Raw genomic sequence first — 18875 nt, 5'->3', positions numbered from 1 at the left:
GGCAATTATGACCACAAGAAAATGCTCGCTAGAGGATAAAAGGAGAGAAAAACTGGACTGCTTTCCAGCTTAAGATAAAGTGTAAGACGTTACCTGTAGAGGTCTCGGATGGACAGGTATCCCTGCTCGCTTCCAATGACTACATACTCTCCTGAAACACACATGTCAGTCACCTGCTCCTTCAGTGGCTCACTACAGAGGTGCTTCCCATTCACAGAATAAAGATGGAGGGCGTTTTTGTCCTGGAAAGAAGATACCAAACCAGTGATGAACTTTTTTTAATGTAAAACCTTGGTTGTTTGTTCTGTTTCAGTCATTTCCTAACATTTTTAAAGACTTTATATCTTTCTAACTCAGAAGTGGAGTGGTAAAAGTGCTCTAAAACTATGTATCCAAGGCCCCCCTAAGTGGGGATAAAGGGGAGAGCCTTCCCAGCCCAGCCAAATGGAGGACCCATGGAGGTCAGGAAAATCATGGTCCATTGTAAAGTTAAGCTATGATAACCATATTTGGCTTTTTTTTACCTGAATAACAACCATCCTTATCAAAGCAACAAATAATTTCTTAATTTATTTATGCTGTTGCGTATAGTCTTCTTTGAAATGAAAACCTTTTCTCAAAACAGAACAAAAAATGGGTTTAAAGTGGCACAAATGGGTTAACAAAAGCAAAAGAAATGGATGAAAGCGGGTAAAAATAAGTGTAAGAAAGAGTGAAATGCAGTTTGAATCTGCAAAAATTTGCATAAAAAGTGGTGAAAAGGTGTTAACAGAGGCAACATGGGCATAAAAACTGGTGGAAAGGGTTCAGAAAGTGGCAAAAAATGAGCTAAAAAGCAAAATAAATGGCTAAAAGTTGCAAAAATGTCTTAAAAATTGTTAAAACAGGCAGGAATAAAGGTCAAAAGATGTTACAAGTGCCAAAAATAAGGGTAAGAAATAGTGAAATGCAGTTCAAATTGGCCAAATTTGGCATAAGAAGTGGTGAAAAAGGGGTTTATAGTGGCAAACGTGGGTTAACAGGCAAACTGGGTAGAAAAGTAGTGAAAAGGGTTCAAAAATTGGCAAAAAGGCTTAAGTATGACATAATGGGTGAAAGAGGACTAAAAGGGGCAAAAAATGGTTAAAAGTGGAAAAGATTTATTGTAAAAAAATAACTGGTAGAAAGTGGCAAAAATGGGTTAAAACGGGTGAAAATGGGTTGAAATAAGCAAAAATGGGAGAAAATTGGTGAAAAGAGGTTAAAAAGTGGCAAAAAAAGGGAAAAGAAGGCAACAATTGGGTTACAGAAGCAAAAACAAATGGCAGACAGTTGCAAAAATGGCTTAAAAGTTTATCAAACAAGTCTGAAATAATGAAAAAGGGTTACAAGTGTAGTTTAAGAAAGAGTGAAATGCAGTCTAAGTTAGCAAAATTTGGTGTAAAATGTGGTGCAAAAGGGTTAATAGTGGCAAAATGGGCAGAAGAAGTGCTGGAAAAGGCTTAAAATGTGGTAAAATGGCTTAAACGTGGCAGAATGGGTAATATAGGATAAAAAGAGGCAAAGATTAGATAGAAGTGGAAATGGTTAAATGCAAAAAAATAGGTAGAAAGTAGCAAAAATCTGTTCAAAAGGGGCAAATTGGCAAAAACAGTAGGAAAAATAGTGAACATGGTTTAAAAACTGTCAAAAAATAGGGAAAAGAGGCAAAAAATGAGTTGCAAGCAGTAAAAGCGATATAAATTGGCAAAAATTACATGACAAAAGGCGAAATAGGTTTAGATTGGCACAAATGCGTTAAAAAGCAAAATAGATCGCAGAAATTCGCAAAAAATTGCCTAAAAATGGTTAAAACAGGCAGAAAAAGTGAAAATGAGCAGAAAAGTAGTGAAAAGGGTTCAAAATGGCAAAATGGCTTGGACACAGCAGAATGAGTGAAATATGATTAAAAGGGGCAAAAATTGGTTTGAACTGGCAAAATCATTAAAAGTAAAAAAGGGCAGAAAAAGAGGTGAGGCAGGGTTAAAACCTGGCAAAAATGTGTAAAAAAGGGGCAAGTTGGGTAAAAAAGTGCACACAATTGATGAAAAGTGGCAAATGAAAGTGGAATAAATTGGCTGGAAAAAGTGGTAAAAAGAGGCTAAAAAGCAGAAGAAATTAATCTCTTCAACATCAAACCCATTAACAACTTGAAACACTTTTCAGCAACAAAATAAAGTAACTGTTAGCCAGGGTAGCTAGCACCAATGCTACTGATCCAACACACATTATATCTATAAGGAAAAAATCTAAAATGATCCACTGGCCACCAAAGTGAATCCTGCATGTGTGTATTCCCTTCTTTTAATGCTACCTAACAAAAAAATTATGTTTGCACCTTGAGCGTTGCTTTGCCCTCGACACAGGTGTGAACCAGCAGGTGACCCTCCCACGACACGGCGAGGTGAAGGATGGAGAGCGGCAGGGAGCTGTCGCAGGGAGGTCGCAGGCAACGCATGTACTGACCCCGACGCACAGTGTGGATGATCACAGTGCCATCCTGAAGCAAAAACACACAAAAAGGGCATTATTTAGTCAAGCAGCTGTTCATACCTGATGTTAAACTGTACCCAGGGCAAGTATTTCTTTATTTTGTATCCTTATTTCACACTGTAAGTTTCACTCAGCTGAAAGCCTAATTCTTTAATTCTGCAAAATCACATAAAACGTTCAAGGTGAAATATCTGAGTTCATTCGTGTTAACAGCAACTAGTGCCTCTGAAAAACAACAATTGCACAACGCTTAAAACCTTATAAATCTCTTTACATTCAAGGACCCATAATCACACATGTCCAGGACATTTTGTTTCAGTCTAAACTTGTTTTTCCTGCTCATAAATGAAGCCTGAATAGTTTTAGAGCCCACAAGATCTGGTTTCAACATTGCTTTCACTTTTGGAGCTTTAACTTATTTGATGAATAATTTGGCATTTTCTGATTCATGATTGGGAAAGCAGCACTGGCTCTTACCCTTGACCCAGACACGGCCATGTCCAGCTCTGTGCTGATGCTGACGCTCACCACCTCATCCGTGTGCCCGTACAACACCTGGACAGGTTTGGGATAGAGACCAACGGGAGCTCCTCCCTGAAAATCAGAAAGAAAGAAACACAAACAACTCATGAAATGCGTTTTAATTGGTAGAAAGTTGCAGAGAAGTCCAGAGTTGTAAAAATTTCTATGAAAGTTCAACACAAATTTGACCAGTATGGTGGTAGCAGCATCATACTGTGAGGATGCTTCTCAGCAGCCAGCCTGAAAGCCTTGTAAAGGTAGGGGGTAAAATGAATGCGGAAAAAATGTTGGAAATTCCTGGAGGACAATCTTATTCAGTCTGCAAGAGGTCTACAGCTTGGGAGAAGATTTATTTTCCAGCAAGACACTGATCGGAAGTTTTGCAAAGAAGAATGGAGTAGAATTGCAGTGTCCAGATGTGCAAGCCTAATTGAGACCTATCCTCTGAAAAAAACATCCCATCAAGCTGCCCTCACCTGCTGCAGAACCTGCCACACCATACAGGTTGTGTCTCTGGAGCCTGAGATCAGGTGAATGCCGCAGTGGTCTGTGGATAAGCAGGTCACGATGTCTGGAAGAGAGGTGAGACACACAAACAGCATCAGAATCAAGGTTTTTGACAAGCTGGTAGACAAATACAAGACATTTGGTGTCTTGTCTGCCATAAGGCTGATCTTCTGATTGTAATCTAACATCAAACAAGCTTTGTCCAAGTCTTTTTACAGTTCATGATCTGACCACAGAACAGTATTCCATTTCGCCTCAGTCCATTCAGTCCACTCCTTTTGTCCCGTCCCTACTCTTTTGAGGTGTGTTGCTGCCATCAAATTCATAATGAGCTAAAATTTTCCACAAAATGGGCTCACTTTCAACACTGTGAATAAAACATGGGTTTATGAAGTTTGCAAATCATTGCATTGGAATTGGGGTTGAAATATTGTCACAGCAATGCACTGCCGCCCTGACTTTTGATGCAAACATAAAAATGTTTTAATATGCCTTAAATTTTTCAGGACATTTTGTAGTCTTCAGTAAATCTGACACTGTAATGAAGCATTCTGTCATTGTATATATTGAGTATATACACTATATTACCAAAAGTATTCGCTCACCTGCCTTGACTTGCATATGAACTTAAGTGACCTCCCATTCTTAATCCATAGGGTTTAATATGATGTCGGTCCACCCTTTGCAGCTATAACAGCTTAAACTCTTCTGGGAAGGCTTTCCACAAGGTTTAGGAGTGTGTTTATGGGAATATTTGACCATTCTTCCAGAAGTGCATTTGTGAGGTCACACACTGATGTTGGACAAGAAGGCCTGGCTCTCAGTCTCCACTCTAATTCATCCCAAAGGTGTTTTATCAGGTTGAGGTCAGGACTCTGTGCAGGCCAGTCAAGCTCATCCACACCAAACTCTCTCATCCATGTCTTTATGGACCTTGCTTTGTGCACTGGTGCACAGTCATGTTGGAACAGGAAGGGGCCATCCTCAAACTGGTCCCACAAAGTTGGGAGCATGGAATTGTCCAAAATTTCTTGGTATGCTGAAGCATTCAGAGTTTCTTTCACTGGAACTAAGGGGCCAAGCCCAGCTCCTGAAAAACAACCCCACACCATAATCCCCCCTCCTTAAACATTACACTTGGTACAATGAAGTCAGACAAGTAGCATTCTCCCGGCAACCGCCAAACCCAGACTCGTCAATCAGACTGCCAGATGGAGAACCGCGATTCGTCACTCCAGAGAACGTCACTCTACTGCTCTAGAGTCCAGTGGTGGCGCGCTTTACACCACTGCATCCGACGCTTTGCATTGCACTTGGTGATGTATGGCTTGGATGCAGCTGCTCGGCCATGGAAACCCATTCCATGAAGCTCTCTACCACTGTTCTTGAGCTAATCTGAAGGCCACATGAAGTTTGGAGGTCTGTAGTGATTGACTCTGCAGAAAGTTGGCCACCTCTGCACACTATGCGCCTCAGCATCCGCTGACCCCGCTCCATCATTTTACGTGGCCTACCACTTCGTGGCTGAGTTGCTGTCGTTCCCAATCGCTTCCACGTTGTTATAATACCACTGACAGCTGACTGTAGAATATTTAAGAGTGAGGAAATTTCACCATGGTGCTTGATTTTATACACCTGTGGCCATGGAAGTGATTGGAACACCTGATTTCAATTATTTGGATGGGTGAGTGAATACTTTTTGCAATATAGTGTATCATATCATATGACATAGTATTATATACATTAGTCTTAGATTCCCACCCCTACTTTTGCATGAGTCAAACTGCCCTCTTCTCCTCAGTGATGCATGCTTAGCGTGGCTGTTTACCCATGTGTCGAATGTGTTGTCCAACAGTCTTGCCCTTCACCAGAGATGTGACCCGCAGGCTGTTGTCCCAGTGGCCGCCGCTGAAGAGCAGCTTCCCGTCGTGAGAGACGACAAACAGACCTGCTGTGACCTCAACGCCGGGGGCAAACGGTCCTGACAGGAACCGCTGGGTCCTGGGTGAAGATACAGAGTGGGTCAGAGTTTACAGCCACATCAACAGTGTTTTATTAAGTCTGCACTGAGCTGCGGGTGCTCTCACTTGCTGTTGGACACTGTGGGGTCCTTAATAAAGGTGAAGTAGTTGGAGATGTTCTTGTTGTAAGGCAGCCACCCATGGGTCCCGACAAGGCAGTTCTTACTAACCGTCACCTGGAGGAAGCACAAACACCAAGATCCGTTCAATCATTCCATTTTACACAACTTAGAGGAGTAGAAAACTGCATTAGTACTGTAAGAAGAAGAGCTCACCATGGTGTCAGGGCTCCCCTGGGTGATAAAGGAATGGGACTGATTCTTTGGCACCACGGCCTTAACAAGTGGCACGCTGTCGCTGATGCCCTACAGCACGATATGACAGAAGCATTTTTATTCAAACACGCAAGAAATGTTTTTTGTGTCTATTTCAGTCTTTGACATCTGAGATATAATGCTGCAACAGTTAAAAAAAAAGGAGTTCAAACCTCGACAAAGAAGGACTTGAGGTCGCTGAGGTGTTCGAACATGTTAAGGGGACACGAATCAAGCTGAGCTTTCCTCTTTTCAACTTCCTCCTGAGACAGACGTACAGGGTGGGGCTCCTATGCAGATATAAATGTTAGTGTCTTGCTTTTCTCCATCATATAATAAAGTAATGTATTTGTTTGCACCTTGAGTAACTGGCACGGTGTTTGTCCGAAGTTGCTGATCATGCCTTCCAGGGCTTTACGCTCTTTCTCGTCGGTGATGGCGTCCAGGTCCACGGCTCCTGCAACATCAAAAATATTCAAGTTCTGCACTTACAAATACAGGGATTAAAGCAAAGAAAAATCATTAGAATGAAAACCATCAAAGTGTAAAAAAAGGAGTTACAGAAGCTCCCCACATTTGCCATCCCAACTTAAAAAGACCCCAAATCTAGGGCAACAGACCTCCAATCAACTTCACTGCATGTCAGAGATATCAGCTGCCTACACCCCCTTTAAAGTGACTGGCCTAAGTCAACAAAGGTCCAGGCATTTGGTGCTACTAGTCTCACAATTCAAGTTAACTTAAATCCATCATCAAAAAATGGAAGGAATATAGCACATCTGCCTAAAATCTGCCTGAGAAGCATCCCCACGACATGATGCCTCCACCGCCATGCTTCACGGTGGGGACTGAAGCTGGAGTAGTGCTAGCGGTCCAACAATTAGTGAGATGGGGATCACCTGAGTGCAGTCAAAGTGTCTCAAGTGATTGTGTCTGGAAGGTCCAGTGACCAGTTAATTAATTTGCCCAGCTACCATTACACTATGAAAACAAAACAACACCTCAAGCAACTCAGAGACTACACAGCACATCCAGCCTTGCCAGTACAAACTGACATTTCAGTTTAACACATGGATTTATGTGTTTTTTGTTCATTTTAGGATTTTAGAAATTTCACACATATAGCTTGGACAAATTAAGGATATAAAGCTACAACTACATGTATCACACTTATAATTCTCTCAAAGAAAATAACTCATAATCGCTATTCAAGTCATGAATTACATCATTCATTTATTCATTCATAGGCCACTCTCAGTTTCAGCTTGCCACAACATTGAGTTCCATAAATCCTGTATAATAGAATAAATGTTGACTATAGCATGTTAAAACTGACTTGAACTTGATTTACAATCCTTTGAAATGAAACAGAAAACTTTGATTCTAAGTTACAAGCATTTGTCCTCGGGTGAAAACAGAAATTTACAAAGTTTGCATCAAGAAAATCTGGGATGAGACAAAACACATGCTCTGTGCTCATGCTTTATCAACCTAAACAAAGTCAGGTCTCCTGAAGCAGGAGTTCTCAAGCCACATATAGGACCCAAAGCGCCATACTTAACCAATGACTCCCACATAAGTCAGCTTTGGGCTGATAAAAACCCAGATATGACTGTGACATATCACTGAAGTCTATCATTCGTCACGCATCAGCCACTTTGCCCATGTTGCATTTGGTGTGCAGGTCCAGCTAGCAACAATGGATAATGACTTAAGCCTGTCCACTTCATCAAGTGCTCCTGGACCCAAACCAGCTAAACTGAGAAAATTTGATGACAGGTCTGGTTTTATTTATTCTTTAAAGCAACATACATAAAAATAGACATCCATTTAATGTTAAAAATAATTAAAAACTGTTTTCTAAAATAATTGATACATTAAATGTGCTAGTACAGAGGCATAACATTTAATTTTCTGCCAAAGCTTCAACTACATACATCACATTTAATAATTCTCACAAAGAAAATGACTTATTACTTGTATTATTTTTATAATCTAGTCTTAATTTTAAGGTTTCTGGTTCATTTCTCATGTGAAGCTCATGCGTGTACAAAATGGCTGCCCATGATTCCGTGGTTGCCGTGGTTCCTCTAAAATGCATTTTTTCGAATCAGCTCATTTCAACCAAACCAAGATCACAGACAGACACAGAAAATTTTGCTCCTGCTGGATTCTGCCATTTCTCCTGAAAATCTCAACAAAACTGTGGATATTTCCCCCCCAGAGACGGATTAAAGATTTCCTTTGACCTTCACCAGAAAAACATAAAAAACCTCTGAGATGGCAAATGTAAGATTTGAACTTTAAAAGATTTCTGTTTACTGCAGACACTTAGACGCTAAAAACTCCACTCAAGCTCAAATATTTCACCATTTTTATTAAGAAAGGACCAAAAAGCTGAATTATCTTCATGTTTCTGAAATGTTTCAACCACTTTTTAACAACCAAAGTGGAAGAAAACCTCATTGTTGATGTCTCTCAGGCTAACCCTCTGCAAACACATTAAAAATGTCTATTTTTACATTTTACACGATAAAATTAAAAGATCATAACTAGAGGTGACAATTGATGGTAGAAAATGTGGATTTATGCGCACAGATTTCAATTTAATCACATTTTTATTGTATTTTCCAATAACATTGGTTTAATAGGGACAAAATGGCCGACAAAGCCTCTGGTTCCATAGAATGTTCAAGACATCAGAGTCATCAGAAGAATTTAAACATAAACAAAACCTAAAATAGCCTGAAAGAAACATTTAACAGGATTTAAACTGAGATTTTCTGCTAAATTCATCATTTTAACTGAGAAATATTACATCCTGACGTATAATAAAGACTCCTGGAGGATAAAGAGAGAAACTCTACACAGTTTCATGATGGAAAAATGGGACATTATAACTTTTTTGTGATATTTGGTCCTAGATACAAACTGTTTAACTTTACTGGGTGGATGGTCTGTTTTGTTCAATCAAAAAGCCAAAAATAAACTTTCAGAAAGATGTGCTATCTTTGAATTTATCTAAAAAATAAAATGTTGAGGTGAATCTAACTCCATACTGGGATACAGACAAACAGAGATGCTAGGGGTTTTATTGTGGCCTTGATTTCAACTGAACTTTCATTAAGAGGACAAAAAGAGCCTTTACAACAGTGGCTCCCAACCTTTTATCCTCAGGGCCCCCCTACTCATATCTAAGACCCCTAGGACCCACTAGGAAAAATTAAACATCAAGTATAATTAGGGCTGCAGTGGTTGATTCTTTATGTAATCCGTTCTTCTATTGACTAATCGGGTACTCTAATAAGAAATATTTCAAGCTCAGAAAACAAATTCATCTCTTTTGCCTCACTAAAGACCGATTATATTAAACAAATGACAGAAGATGACAGGTTTTCAAACAAAACACATTTTAAAATTTGCATTTAAGTCCAAATGAAATTAAAATTGATATGAGATTCAATAGAAAAAGACATGAAATAGTTTTATGGGGATGGTCTACTTTGAAAGTTGTTTGTTTTTATGCACTAGTTCTTTGTTCCTGAGTGTAATATTTCATATTCTACCAAGAAATAAAGCTCCATCATTCAGTCAAAGCTGTTCTCTTACATTAAACATACATCACCTTTATCCAAGAGGTGTTCACTTGTCATTTTTTTTCAAACACACTACTGTTTGTGAGTTAATCCACTTTAGAAATATGATTTTTAACACCATGCCCTGACCTGTAGCTCACATTTGAAGGTGCTCCTATGACCTGTTAAACGCTGACTGATGAACTTTGACCTATTTAGTCTGTCTGCCTCAATCACTGTTTGTGGCAATAATGTGTTTCTATTTGACTGGGATCTATGTATCATCAATATGCAGTCTTCCAATACATAAATGCACCAGAAATCACCAAAATGGGACTTAAATCCTGAAGCCTGTCGGGGGAATTCATACCTGTCAGGTCAAACAGTGAAGATTATAAAATCCGCAGACACAAACTGACCACTAACCAATCTAAAGTCATCAAATTACGAGGGAAAATAACAGACTTTTTTTCTTTAAAGGTTGTAAATGTACCTGAACCACAACTTTGAATTTTTATGACTATAAAGTTGAAAAGCTGAACATTAAACCACTGTTTTCAGTTTGGTTTCTTGTAATTTTTTTTACTTTACACTGTTCTAAATTTATGATGCTAAAAACATGAAAATTAAGAGTTCTAATGTCAAAATTCATGACTTTGTAAACTCTGAGTTTGTTTTCTTGTAAATATTCAACCTTTTCAATCCCAAAAAATGTGCCTTTTTTTTCTAAAAAAAAAAATAACGGATCCTCTTAATACACACACACTGTAATTTTTCTTTTTAATCATGATATTTACTTAAATAAATGCACAATTAATGTTGACACATCAGATCTTCATAAGATGCATTATTAGCTACTATTAATCTAACTGATATGCCCTAATGGTGTTGATATAAAAAGTTAAAAAATGGCCTGCTTTACCATTTTTGCTGGAATCATGATAATCACAGACTGGGAGGTCCTAGTAAAGTCGAATTCATCCTAATGGATGATATTAACAACTTAGATTTTATTCAAATATTCATGTGTTGACTTAGTAGGAATTTTGATTTGACATCATTTTTGTACTTTTGTATTCTGAAATGTTGTGTTTTTTGTTGCAGTGTGATGTACCCGTTGACCTCCAGACACTGGAACTGTTGCCGCGCCGTACGGAAAGAAAGCGTCAAGCTTCCACACGCTGCTTGTGCTGCAGGAGTGGCCTGAACCCTAAGGTGGTTCCAAGGAAACAGGACCCCCAAGCTGTGGTTCCTCCACAGCCTGGAAAGGCCCTGGAGACAAGAGGAAGGAAGAACTCCCAGAACCACAAACCTGCTCCGGAAGCTGGAAGCTCCAGGAAGAGGAAGCGGACCTCCGTGGTCCATCCTCCTGCTCCTCAGCATCCTTCCCAGGATGTTCCCACAGTGGCTCCAAAGGAACGGGATCCAATTTCACCAGAGGAACTGCCTGTCTGCAGTGCACTCCCTAGACCCCAGACCTCCACAGCTTCAGTGCTTGAAGATATTCCACTGAGGATTCACCACCATTCAGTGGAAGAATACCAGTCGCTCTACCACACCGTGGTAGACGACATGTGCAAGTACCCAAGTGGTCGTAAACGACCCTACAGTCAAGATCTGGGAATGCGCATAAAGCAACAGCTGTGGGAAAGGCTTGGTCGGCCCACATTCACTGAAACTCAAGATGAGACAGGACTCGTCCAGGTGAATGTGGAGTACGGGGTTGGAGTCTATCCTCCCCTTTACAAAGTCGACATTTCTGGGGAACCGAGTGCGACTGAGCAACCAAGACTGTAAAGAACTGAAAAGAGAGTCTTTGCATTCTCTAAGTTTCTCTCTGTAAATATTGTAAATACTGTAGTTTTAAGTTTAAGTCTGTTATACAACATAGTGTGTAGTTTTTAGTTTAAGATTCGTAGGATTGATTTTTAAGAAACTGAAAATGTATTGTGAAGAAAACAGGTACCTCCACCAACTACTAGGGACTAACAACTGAACTCAAACATCCTCCTGCCTCAATCAAGTCTGCCAGCCTCCGTAACATCTAACCTGCCTCCATCCAAAACAGCATCTGTGACCTCCACCTGTGCCAGCAGTTTATACCAACATACAGCTGCACATGGACAAAAACATCTGTCCACTCCATCTCAAGCCTCTGCCTCCACAAGAAAGTCACCTCCAACATCAAGTGTCTCCTGACAAACTGCAGCTGCTTCCACCAGCAGTCAGTGCCTGATGTCACCCTCTTCTGTCAAACTCCAAAAGCCAGGAACTCCAGCCTAAACCTGTGCCATGTATCACCAGCCACTTCCTCCACCTGTGACAACTAATGCCAACCAATTCAGCCAACACTGCATCAGACACAAGCCTGGCTTAAGCTGAATCCTATTTATCCTTTTTCAACCTCTGCCAACAGCCGCCAACTCCAACTGTTGACTACAAAAGAAACCTGAAGACAGCTACCTCCAACTAAATCTCCAGCAAGCAATCTAGTTGCCCCAACTAGATCTAGATCATTTAGATCTAGTTGCCCCAACTAGATCTAAATGATCTAAACTCACTGAAAAAGATATGGGCACCCCTGCTTATGTCTCTACAAGCAGCCGTCGTTTGCGTCATAGAAACATGGCCGAAAGCTTCAATATTGTCATCTCAAACCTCAGCTAGAACCTCCAGACCCTAGCTCCAGCTTCTTCACCTGGGTGTCATAAATGAAAGCTTCATCCAGATACTTCACCTGCAGCTTCTTCAGGCAAACTGCAGCCACCAAACGCAGTTCATGGTTTGAAGCCAATGCCTGTTCTGTAAGCACGACCCATGCACCAGAAGCCATCAACTTCATAATAAGCCTTAAACTAGATTAACTTAGGCAATAATTTTTTAAATAGGTTAAAATTATTTGTCCTCCGATGAGGGGGGTTGGTGGTGGGTAAAAAATGTAATAGATATAAATTATGAAGTTACATATTTTTAAAATTAAATCAAAGTAGTGTTATTAACTAAAAAAGTAACATTAAGCAATAATTTGTTAAATAGAAAAAGTTACTTGTTCTCCGATTGGGGGGGGGGGGTGGCGGGGAAATATAGTAACAGATATAAAAAATGAAGTTAAATATTTTTAAAATCAAATCAAAGTAGTGTTACTATTTAAAAAAGTAACATTAGACAATAATTTTTAAATAGATCAATATTATTTGTCCTCCAATGGGGTGGGGGGTGGGGTGTCAGGTAAACATAGTAACAGATATAAAAGATGAAGTTAAATATTTTTAAAATGAAATCAAAGATATTTTATTATCTAAAAAAGTAACATTGAGCAATAATTTTTTAATAGAAAAGAGTTATTTGTCCTCCGATGAGGGGGGTGGTGGTGGGTAAAAATAGTAATAGATATAAAATATGAAGTTAAATATTTTTAAAATTAAATCAAAGTAGGTTTTTATCTAAAAAGTACCATTAAGCAATAATTTTTTTTAATAGAAAAAAGGTATTTGTCCTCTGATGAGGGGGGGGTGGTGGTGGGTAAAAATAGTAACAGCTATAAAATATGAAGTTACATATTTAAAAAATTAAATCAAAGTAGTTCTATTATCTAAAAAAGTAACCCTAAGCAATCATTTTTAAATATATTAAAATTATTTGTCCTCTGTTTGGGGGTGGCGGTGGGAAAAATAGTAATAGATATAAAATATGAAGTTAAATATTTTTAAAATTAAGTCAAAGTAGTATTATTATCCAAAAGTAACATTAAGCACTTATTTGTTAAATAGAAAAAAGTTATTTGTCCTCCGATGAGGGGGGTGGTGGTGGGTAAAAATAGTAATAGATATAAAATATGAAGTTAAATATTTTTAAAATTAAATCAAAGTAGGTTTTTATCTAAAAAGTACCATTAAGCAATAATTTTTTTTAATAGAAAAAAGGTATTTGTCCTCTGATGAGGGGGGGGTGGTGGTGGGTAAAAATAGTAACAGCTATAAAATATGAAGTTACATATTTAAAAAATTAAATCAAAGTAGTTCTATTATCTAAAAAAGTAACTTTAAGCAATTATTTTTAAATAGGTTAAAATTATTTGTCCTCTGATCGGGGGTGATGGCGGAAAAAAATAGTAATAGATATAAAAAATGAAGTTAAATATTTTGAAAATTAAATCAAAGTAGTATTATTCTCGAAAAAGTAACATTAAGCAATAATTTTTAAATAGATTAATATTAATTGTCCTCCGATGAGGGGGGGTGGTGGTGGGGGAAAATAGTAACAGATATAAAATATGAAGTTACGTATTTTTAAAATTAAGTCAAAGTAGTATTGTTATCCAAAAGTAACATTAAGCACTAATTTGTTAAATAGAAAAAAGTTATTTGTCCTCCGATGAGAGGGGTAGTGGCAGGTAAAAATAGTAACAGATATAAAACATGAAGTCAAATATTTAAAAAATTAAATCAAAGTAGTTTTATTATCTAAGAAAGTAACTTAAGCAATTCTCGTTACATAGATTGATATTATTTGTCCTCTGATCGGGGGGGCGGTGGTGGGAAAAATAGTAACAGATATAAAATATGAAGTTGACATATTTTTAAAATTAAATCAAAGTAGTTTTATTATCAAAAAAAGTAACTTATGCAATTATTTTCACATCGATTAAAATTATTTGTCCTCTGATTGGAGGGGTGGTGGTGGGAAAAAAATAGTAATAGATATAAAATGTGAAGTTGACATATTTTTAAAACTAAATCAAAGTAGTTTTATTATCTAAAAAAGTAACTTAAGCAATTATTTTCAAATAGATTAATATTATTTGTCCTCTGATCGGAGGGGTGGTGGTGGGAAAAAATAGTATGGATATAAAATATGAAGTTAAATATTTTGAAAATTAAATCAAAGTAGTATTATTATCCAAAAAGTAACATTAAGCAATATTTTTTTTTAATAGAAAAAAGTTATTTGTCCTCCAATAACGGGGGGTGGTGGCGGGTAAAAATAGTAACAGATATAAAATATCCATCCATCCATCCATCCATCCATCTTCTGCCGCTTATCTGAGATCGGGTCGCAGGGGCAGCAGCCTAAGCAGGGAAGCCCAGACTTCCCTCTCTCCAGCCACTTGGTCCAGCTCTTCCCAGGGGATCCCAAGGCATTCCCAGGCCAGCCGAGTGACATAGTCTCTCCAGCGTGTCCTGGGTCTCCCCTGGGGCCTCCTCCCAGCGGGACTTGCCCGGAACACCTCACCAGGGAGGCGTCCAGGAGGCATCTGGACCAGATGCCCGAGCCACCTTATCTGGCTCCTCTCAACGTGGAGGAGCAGCGGCTCTACTCCGAGTCTCTCCCGGATGGCTGAGCTTCTCACCCTATCTCTAAGGGAGAGCCCAGACACCCTAATTTCAGCTGCCTGTATCCGCGATCTCATTCTTTCGGTCACTTTCCACCGCTCATGACCATAGGTGAGGGTGGGAACGTAGATCAACCGGTAAATTGAGAGCTTCGCCTTTCGACTCAGCTCTTTCTTCACCATGACAGACTGATGCAGAGACTGGATCACTGCTGATGCCACACCAATCCGCCTGTCAATCTCCCGCTCCATTCTTCCCTCACTCGTGAACAAGACCCCGAGATACTTGAACTCCTCCACTTGGGGCAGGATCTCATTCCCAACCTGGAGAGGGCATTCCGACTGAGGACCATGGTCTCAGATTTGGAGGTGCTGATTCTCATCCCAGCCGCTTCGCACTCGGTCGCAAACCATTCCAGTGAGAACTGGAGGTCCCGGTCTGATGAAGCCAACAGGAACACATCATCCGTGAAAAGCAGAGACCTAATCCTGAGGCCACCAAACTGGGCGCCCTCAACGCCCTGGCTGCGCCTAGAAATTCTGTCCATTAAAGTTATGAACAGAACCGGTGACAAAAGGCAGCCCTGGCGGAGTCCAACACGCACCGGGAATGAGTCCGACTTAATTCCGGCAATGTGGACCAAGCTCTGGCACCGGTCGTACAGGGACCGAACTGCCCTTATCAGGGGGTCCGGCACCCCATACTCCCAGAGCACCCTCCACAGGATTCCTCGTGGGACACGGTCGAATACCTTCTCCAGATCCACAAAACAAGGCCCGATAAGACTCCTTCTTCAGTTTGACGGCATCCCTCACCGCCGGTGTCCACCAGTGGGTTCGGGGGTTGCCGCCATGACAGGCACCGACCACCTTCTGGCCGCAGCTCTTATCAGCTGCCTCCACAGTAGAGGCACGGAACACGGCCCACTCAGACTCAATGTCCCCCGCCTCCCCCGGAACGTGGTTGAAGCTCTGTCAGAGGTGAGAGTTGAAGCGCCTTCTGACAGGGGACTCTGCCAGACATTCCCAGCAGACCCTCACCATACGTTTGGGCCTGCCAGGTCTGACCGGCTTCCTCCCCCACCAGCGGAGCCAACTCACAACCAGGTGGTGATCAGTTGACAGCTCCGCCCCTCTCTTTACCCGAGTGTCCAGGACATGTGGCCGCAAGTCCGATGATACGACTACAAAGTTGATCATCAAACTGCGACCTAGGGTGTCCTGGTGCAAAGTGCACATATGGAAACCCTTATGCCTGAACATGGTATTCGTTAAAGACATCCCATGACGAGCACAGAAGTCCAGCAACAGAACACCACTCAGGTCCAGATCAGGGGGGCTGTTCCTCCCAATCACCTCCTTCCAGTTCTCGCTGTCGTTGCCCACCATGAGCACTGAGGTCTCCCAGCAGGACGATGGAGTCCCTGGAAGGAGCACTCTCCAGCACCCCCTCCAGCGACTCCACAAAGGGTGGGTACTCTGAGCTGCTGTTTGGTGCATACGCACAAACAACAGTCAGGACCCGTCCCCCCACGCGAAGGCGGAGGGAGGCGACCCTCTCGTCCATCGGGATAAACCCCAATGTACAGGCTGCCAGCCCGGGGGCAATCAGTATGCCCACACTTGCTCGGCGCCTCTCACTAAGTGCAACTCCAGAGTGGAAAAGAGACCAACCCCTCTCAAGAGGACTAGTTCCAGAGCCCAAGCTGTGCGTTGAGGTGAGACCAACTATATCTAGCTGGTACCGCTCAACCTCACGCACAAGCTTAGGCTCCTTCCCCACCAGAGAGGTGATATTCCATGTCACCAGAGCCAGCCTCTGCAGCCGAGGATCGGACCGCCAAGGTCCCCGCCTTCGGCTGCTGCCCAGCTCACACTGCACCCGACCTCTATGGCCCCTCCTACGGGTGGTGAGTCCATGGGAGGGGGGACCCACGTTGCCTATTCAGGCTGTGCCCGGCTGGGCCCCATGGGTGCAGGCCCAGCTATCGCCATCGAGCCCCACTCCCAGGCCTGGCTCCAGGAGGGGGCCCCGGTGACCCACGTCCGGGCAAGGGAGATCTTTTTGTTCATTTTAGGATTTTAGAAATTTCACACATATAGCTTGGACAAATTAAGGATATAAAGCTACAACTACATGTGTCACACTTATATTTCTCTCAAAGAAAATAACTCATAATCACTATTCAAGTCATGAATTACATCATTCATTTATTCATTCATAGGCCACTCTCAGTTTCAGCTTGCCACAACATTGAGTTCCATAAATCCTGTATAATAGAATAAATGTTGACTACACCATGTTAAAACTGACTTGAACTTGATTTACAATCCTTTGAAATGAAACAGAAAACTTTGATTCTAAGTTACAAGCATTTGTCCTCGGGTGAAAACAGAAATTTACAAAGTTTGCATCAAGAAAATCTGGGATGAGACAAAACACATGCTCTGTGCTCATGCTTTATCAACCTAAACAAAGTCAGGTCTCCTGAAGCAGGAGTTCTCAAGCCACATATAGGGACCACAGCGCCATACTTAACCAATGACTCCCACATAAGTCAGCTTTGGGCTGATAAAAACTCAGATATGACTGTGACGTATCACTGAAGTCTATCATTCGTCACGCATCAGCCACTTTGCCCATGTCGCATTTGGTGTGCAGGTCCAGCTAGCAACAATGGATAATGACTTAAGCCTGTCCACTTCATCAAGTGCTCCTGGACCCAAACCAGCTAAACTGAGAAAATTTGATGACAGGTCTGGTTTTATTTATTCTTTAAAGCAACATACATAAAAATAGACATCCATTTAATGTTAAAAATAATTAAAAACTGTTTTCTAAAATAATTGATACATTAAATGTGCTAGTACAGAGGCATAACATTTAATTTTCTGCCAAAGCTTCAACTACATACATCACATTTAATAATTCTCACAAAGAAAATGACTTATTACTTGTATTTTTTTGATAATCTAGTCTTAATTTTAAGGTTTCTGGTTCATTTCTCATGTGAAGCTCATGCATGTACAAAATGGCTGCCCATGATTCCGTGGTTGCCGTGGTTCCTCTAAAATGCATTTTTTCAAATCAGCTCATTTCAACCAAACCAAGATCACAGACAGACAGAAAATTTTGCTCCTGCTGGATTCTGCCATTTCTCCTGAAAATCTCAACAAAACTGTGGATATTTCCCCCCCAGAGACGGATTAAAGATTTCCTTTGACCTTCACCAGAAAAACATAAAAAACCTCTGAGATGGCAAATGTAAGATTTGAACTTTAAAAGATTTCTGTTTACTGCAGACACTTAGACGCTAAAAACTCCACTCAAGCTCAAATATTTCACCATTTTTATTAAGAAAGGACCAAAAAGCTGAATTATCTTCATGTTTCTGAAATGTTTCAACACATTTCATGAAGTTTGTTAGAATTTAAGATCAAAATCTGACTAGCTAACGCAGAGAAACTATGCTAGAGTTAGCCACAAACATTAGCTTCATTAGCATGATTTCCTAACGTTTTTATCACTAATATGTCGCTAAAAGGTCAAATATTGTTTTTAGCTACAAATATTTCATAGATTTAAAGAGATTCAACCACTTTTTAACAACCAAAGTGGAAGAAAACCTCATTGTTGATGTCTCTCAGGCTAACCCTCTGCAAACACATTAAAAATGCCTATTTTTACATTTTACACGATAAAATTAAAAGATCATAACTGGAGGTGACAATTGATGGTAGAAAATGTGGATTTGTGCGCACAGATTTCAATTTAATCACATTTTTATTGTATTTTCCAATAACATTGGTTTAATAGGGACAAAATGGCCGACAAAGCCTCTGGTTCCATAGAATGTTCAAGACATCAGAGTCATCAGAAGAATTTAAACATAAACAAAACCTAAAATAGCCTGAAAGAAACATTTAACAGGATTTAAACTGAGATTTTCTGCTAAATTCATCATTTTAACTGAGAAATATTACATCCTGACATATAATAAAGACTCCTGGAGGATAAAGAGAGAAACTCTACAAAGTTTCATGATGGAAAAATGGGACATTATAACTTTTTTGTGATATTTGGTCCTAGATA

The 18875-nt window shown here is 40.3% G+C and overlaps 1 protein-coding gene across 4 annotated transcripts in view; it reads right to left on the bottom strand.

Moving 5' to 3' along the window:
- Positions 1-18875, bottom strand: part of nbeal1 (neurobeachin-like 1) — a 104354-nt gene that overhangs the window by 2449 nt on the left and 83030 nt on the right. For all 4 annotated transcript variants that reach the window (XM_041781695.1, XM_041781698.1, XM_041781694.1 and 1 more), the window contains 9 exons: positions 6235-6332; positions 6049-6165; positions 5837-5926; positions 5628-5737; positions 5369-5541; positions 3510-3604; positions 2989-3105; positions 2357-2518; positions 94-242 (listed from right to left, as the gene is read on the bottom strand). In XM_041781695.1, the coding sequence (XP_041637629.1) occupies positions 94-242; positions 2357-2518; positions 2989-3105; positions 3510-3604; positions 5369-5541; positions 5628-5737; positions 5837-5926; positions 6049-6165; positions 6235-6332 (1111 nt within the window). The remainder of the gene's footprint in view (positions 1-93; positions 243-2356; positions 2519-2988; positions 3106-3509; positions 3605-5368; positions 5542-5627; positions 5738-5836; positions 5927-6048; positions 6166-6234; positions 6333-18875) is intronic.

The sequence above is a fragment of the Cheilinus undulatus genome, linkage group 24, assembly GCF_018320785.1.
Source record: "Cheilinus undulatus linkage group 24, ASM1832078v1, whole genome shotgun sequence".
NCBI lineage: Eukaryota > Metazoa > Chordata > Actinopteri > Labriformes > Labridae > Cheilinus > Cheilinus undulatus.
Note: the sequence above shows the minus strand (reverse complement) of the source record. Positions and strands in the feature narration are given on the sequence as shown.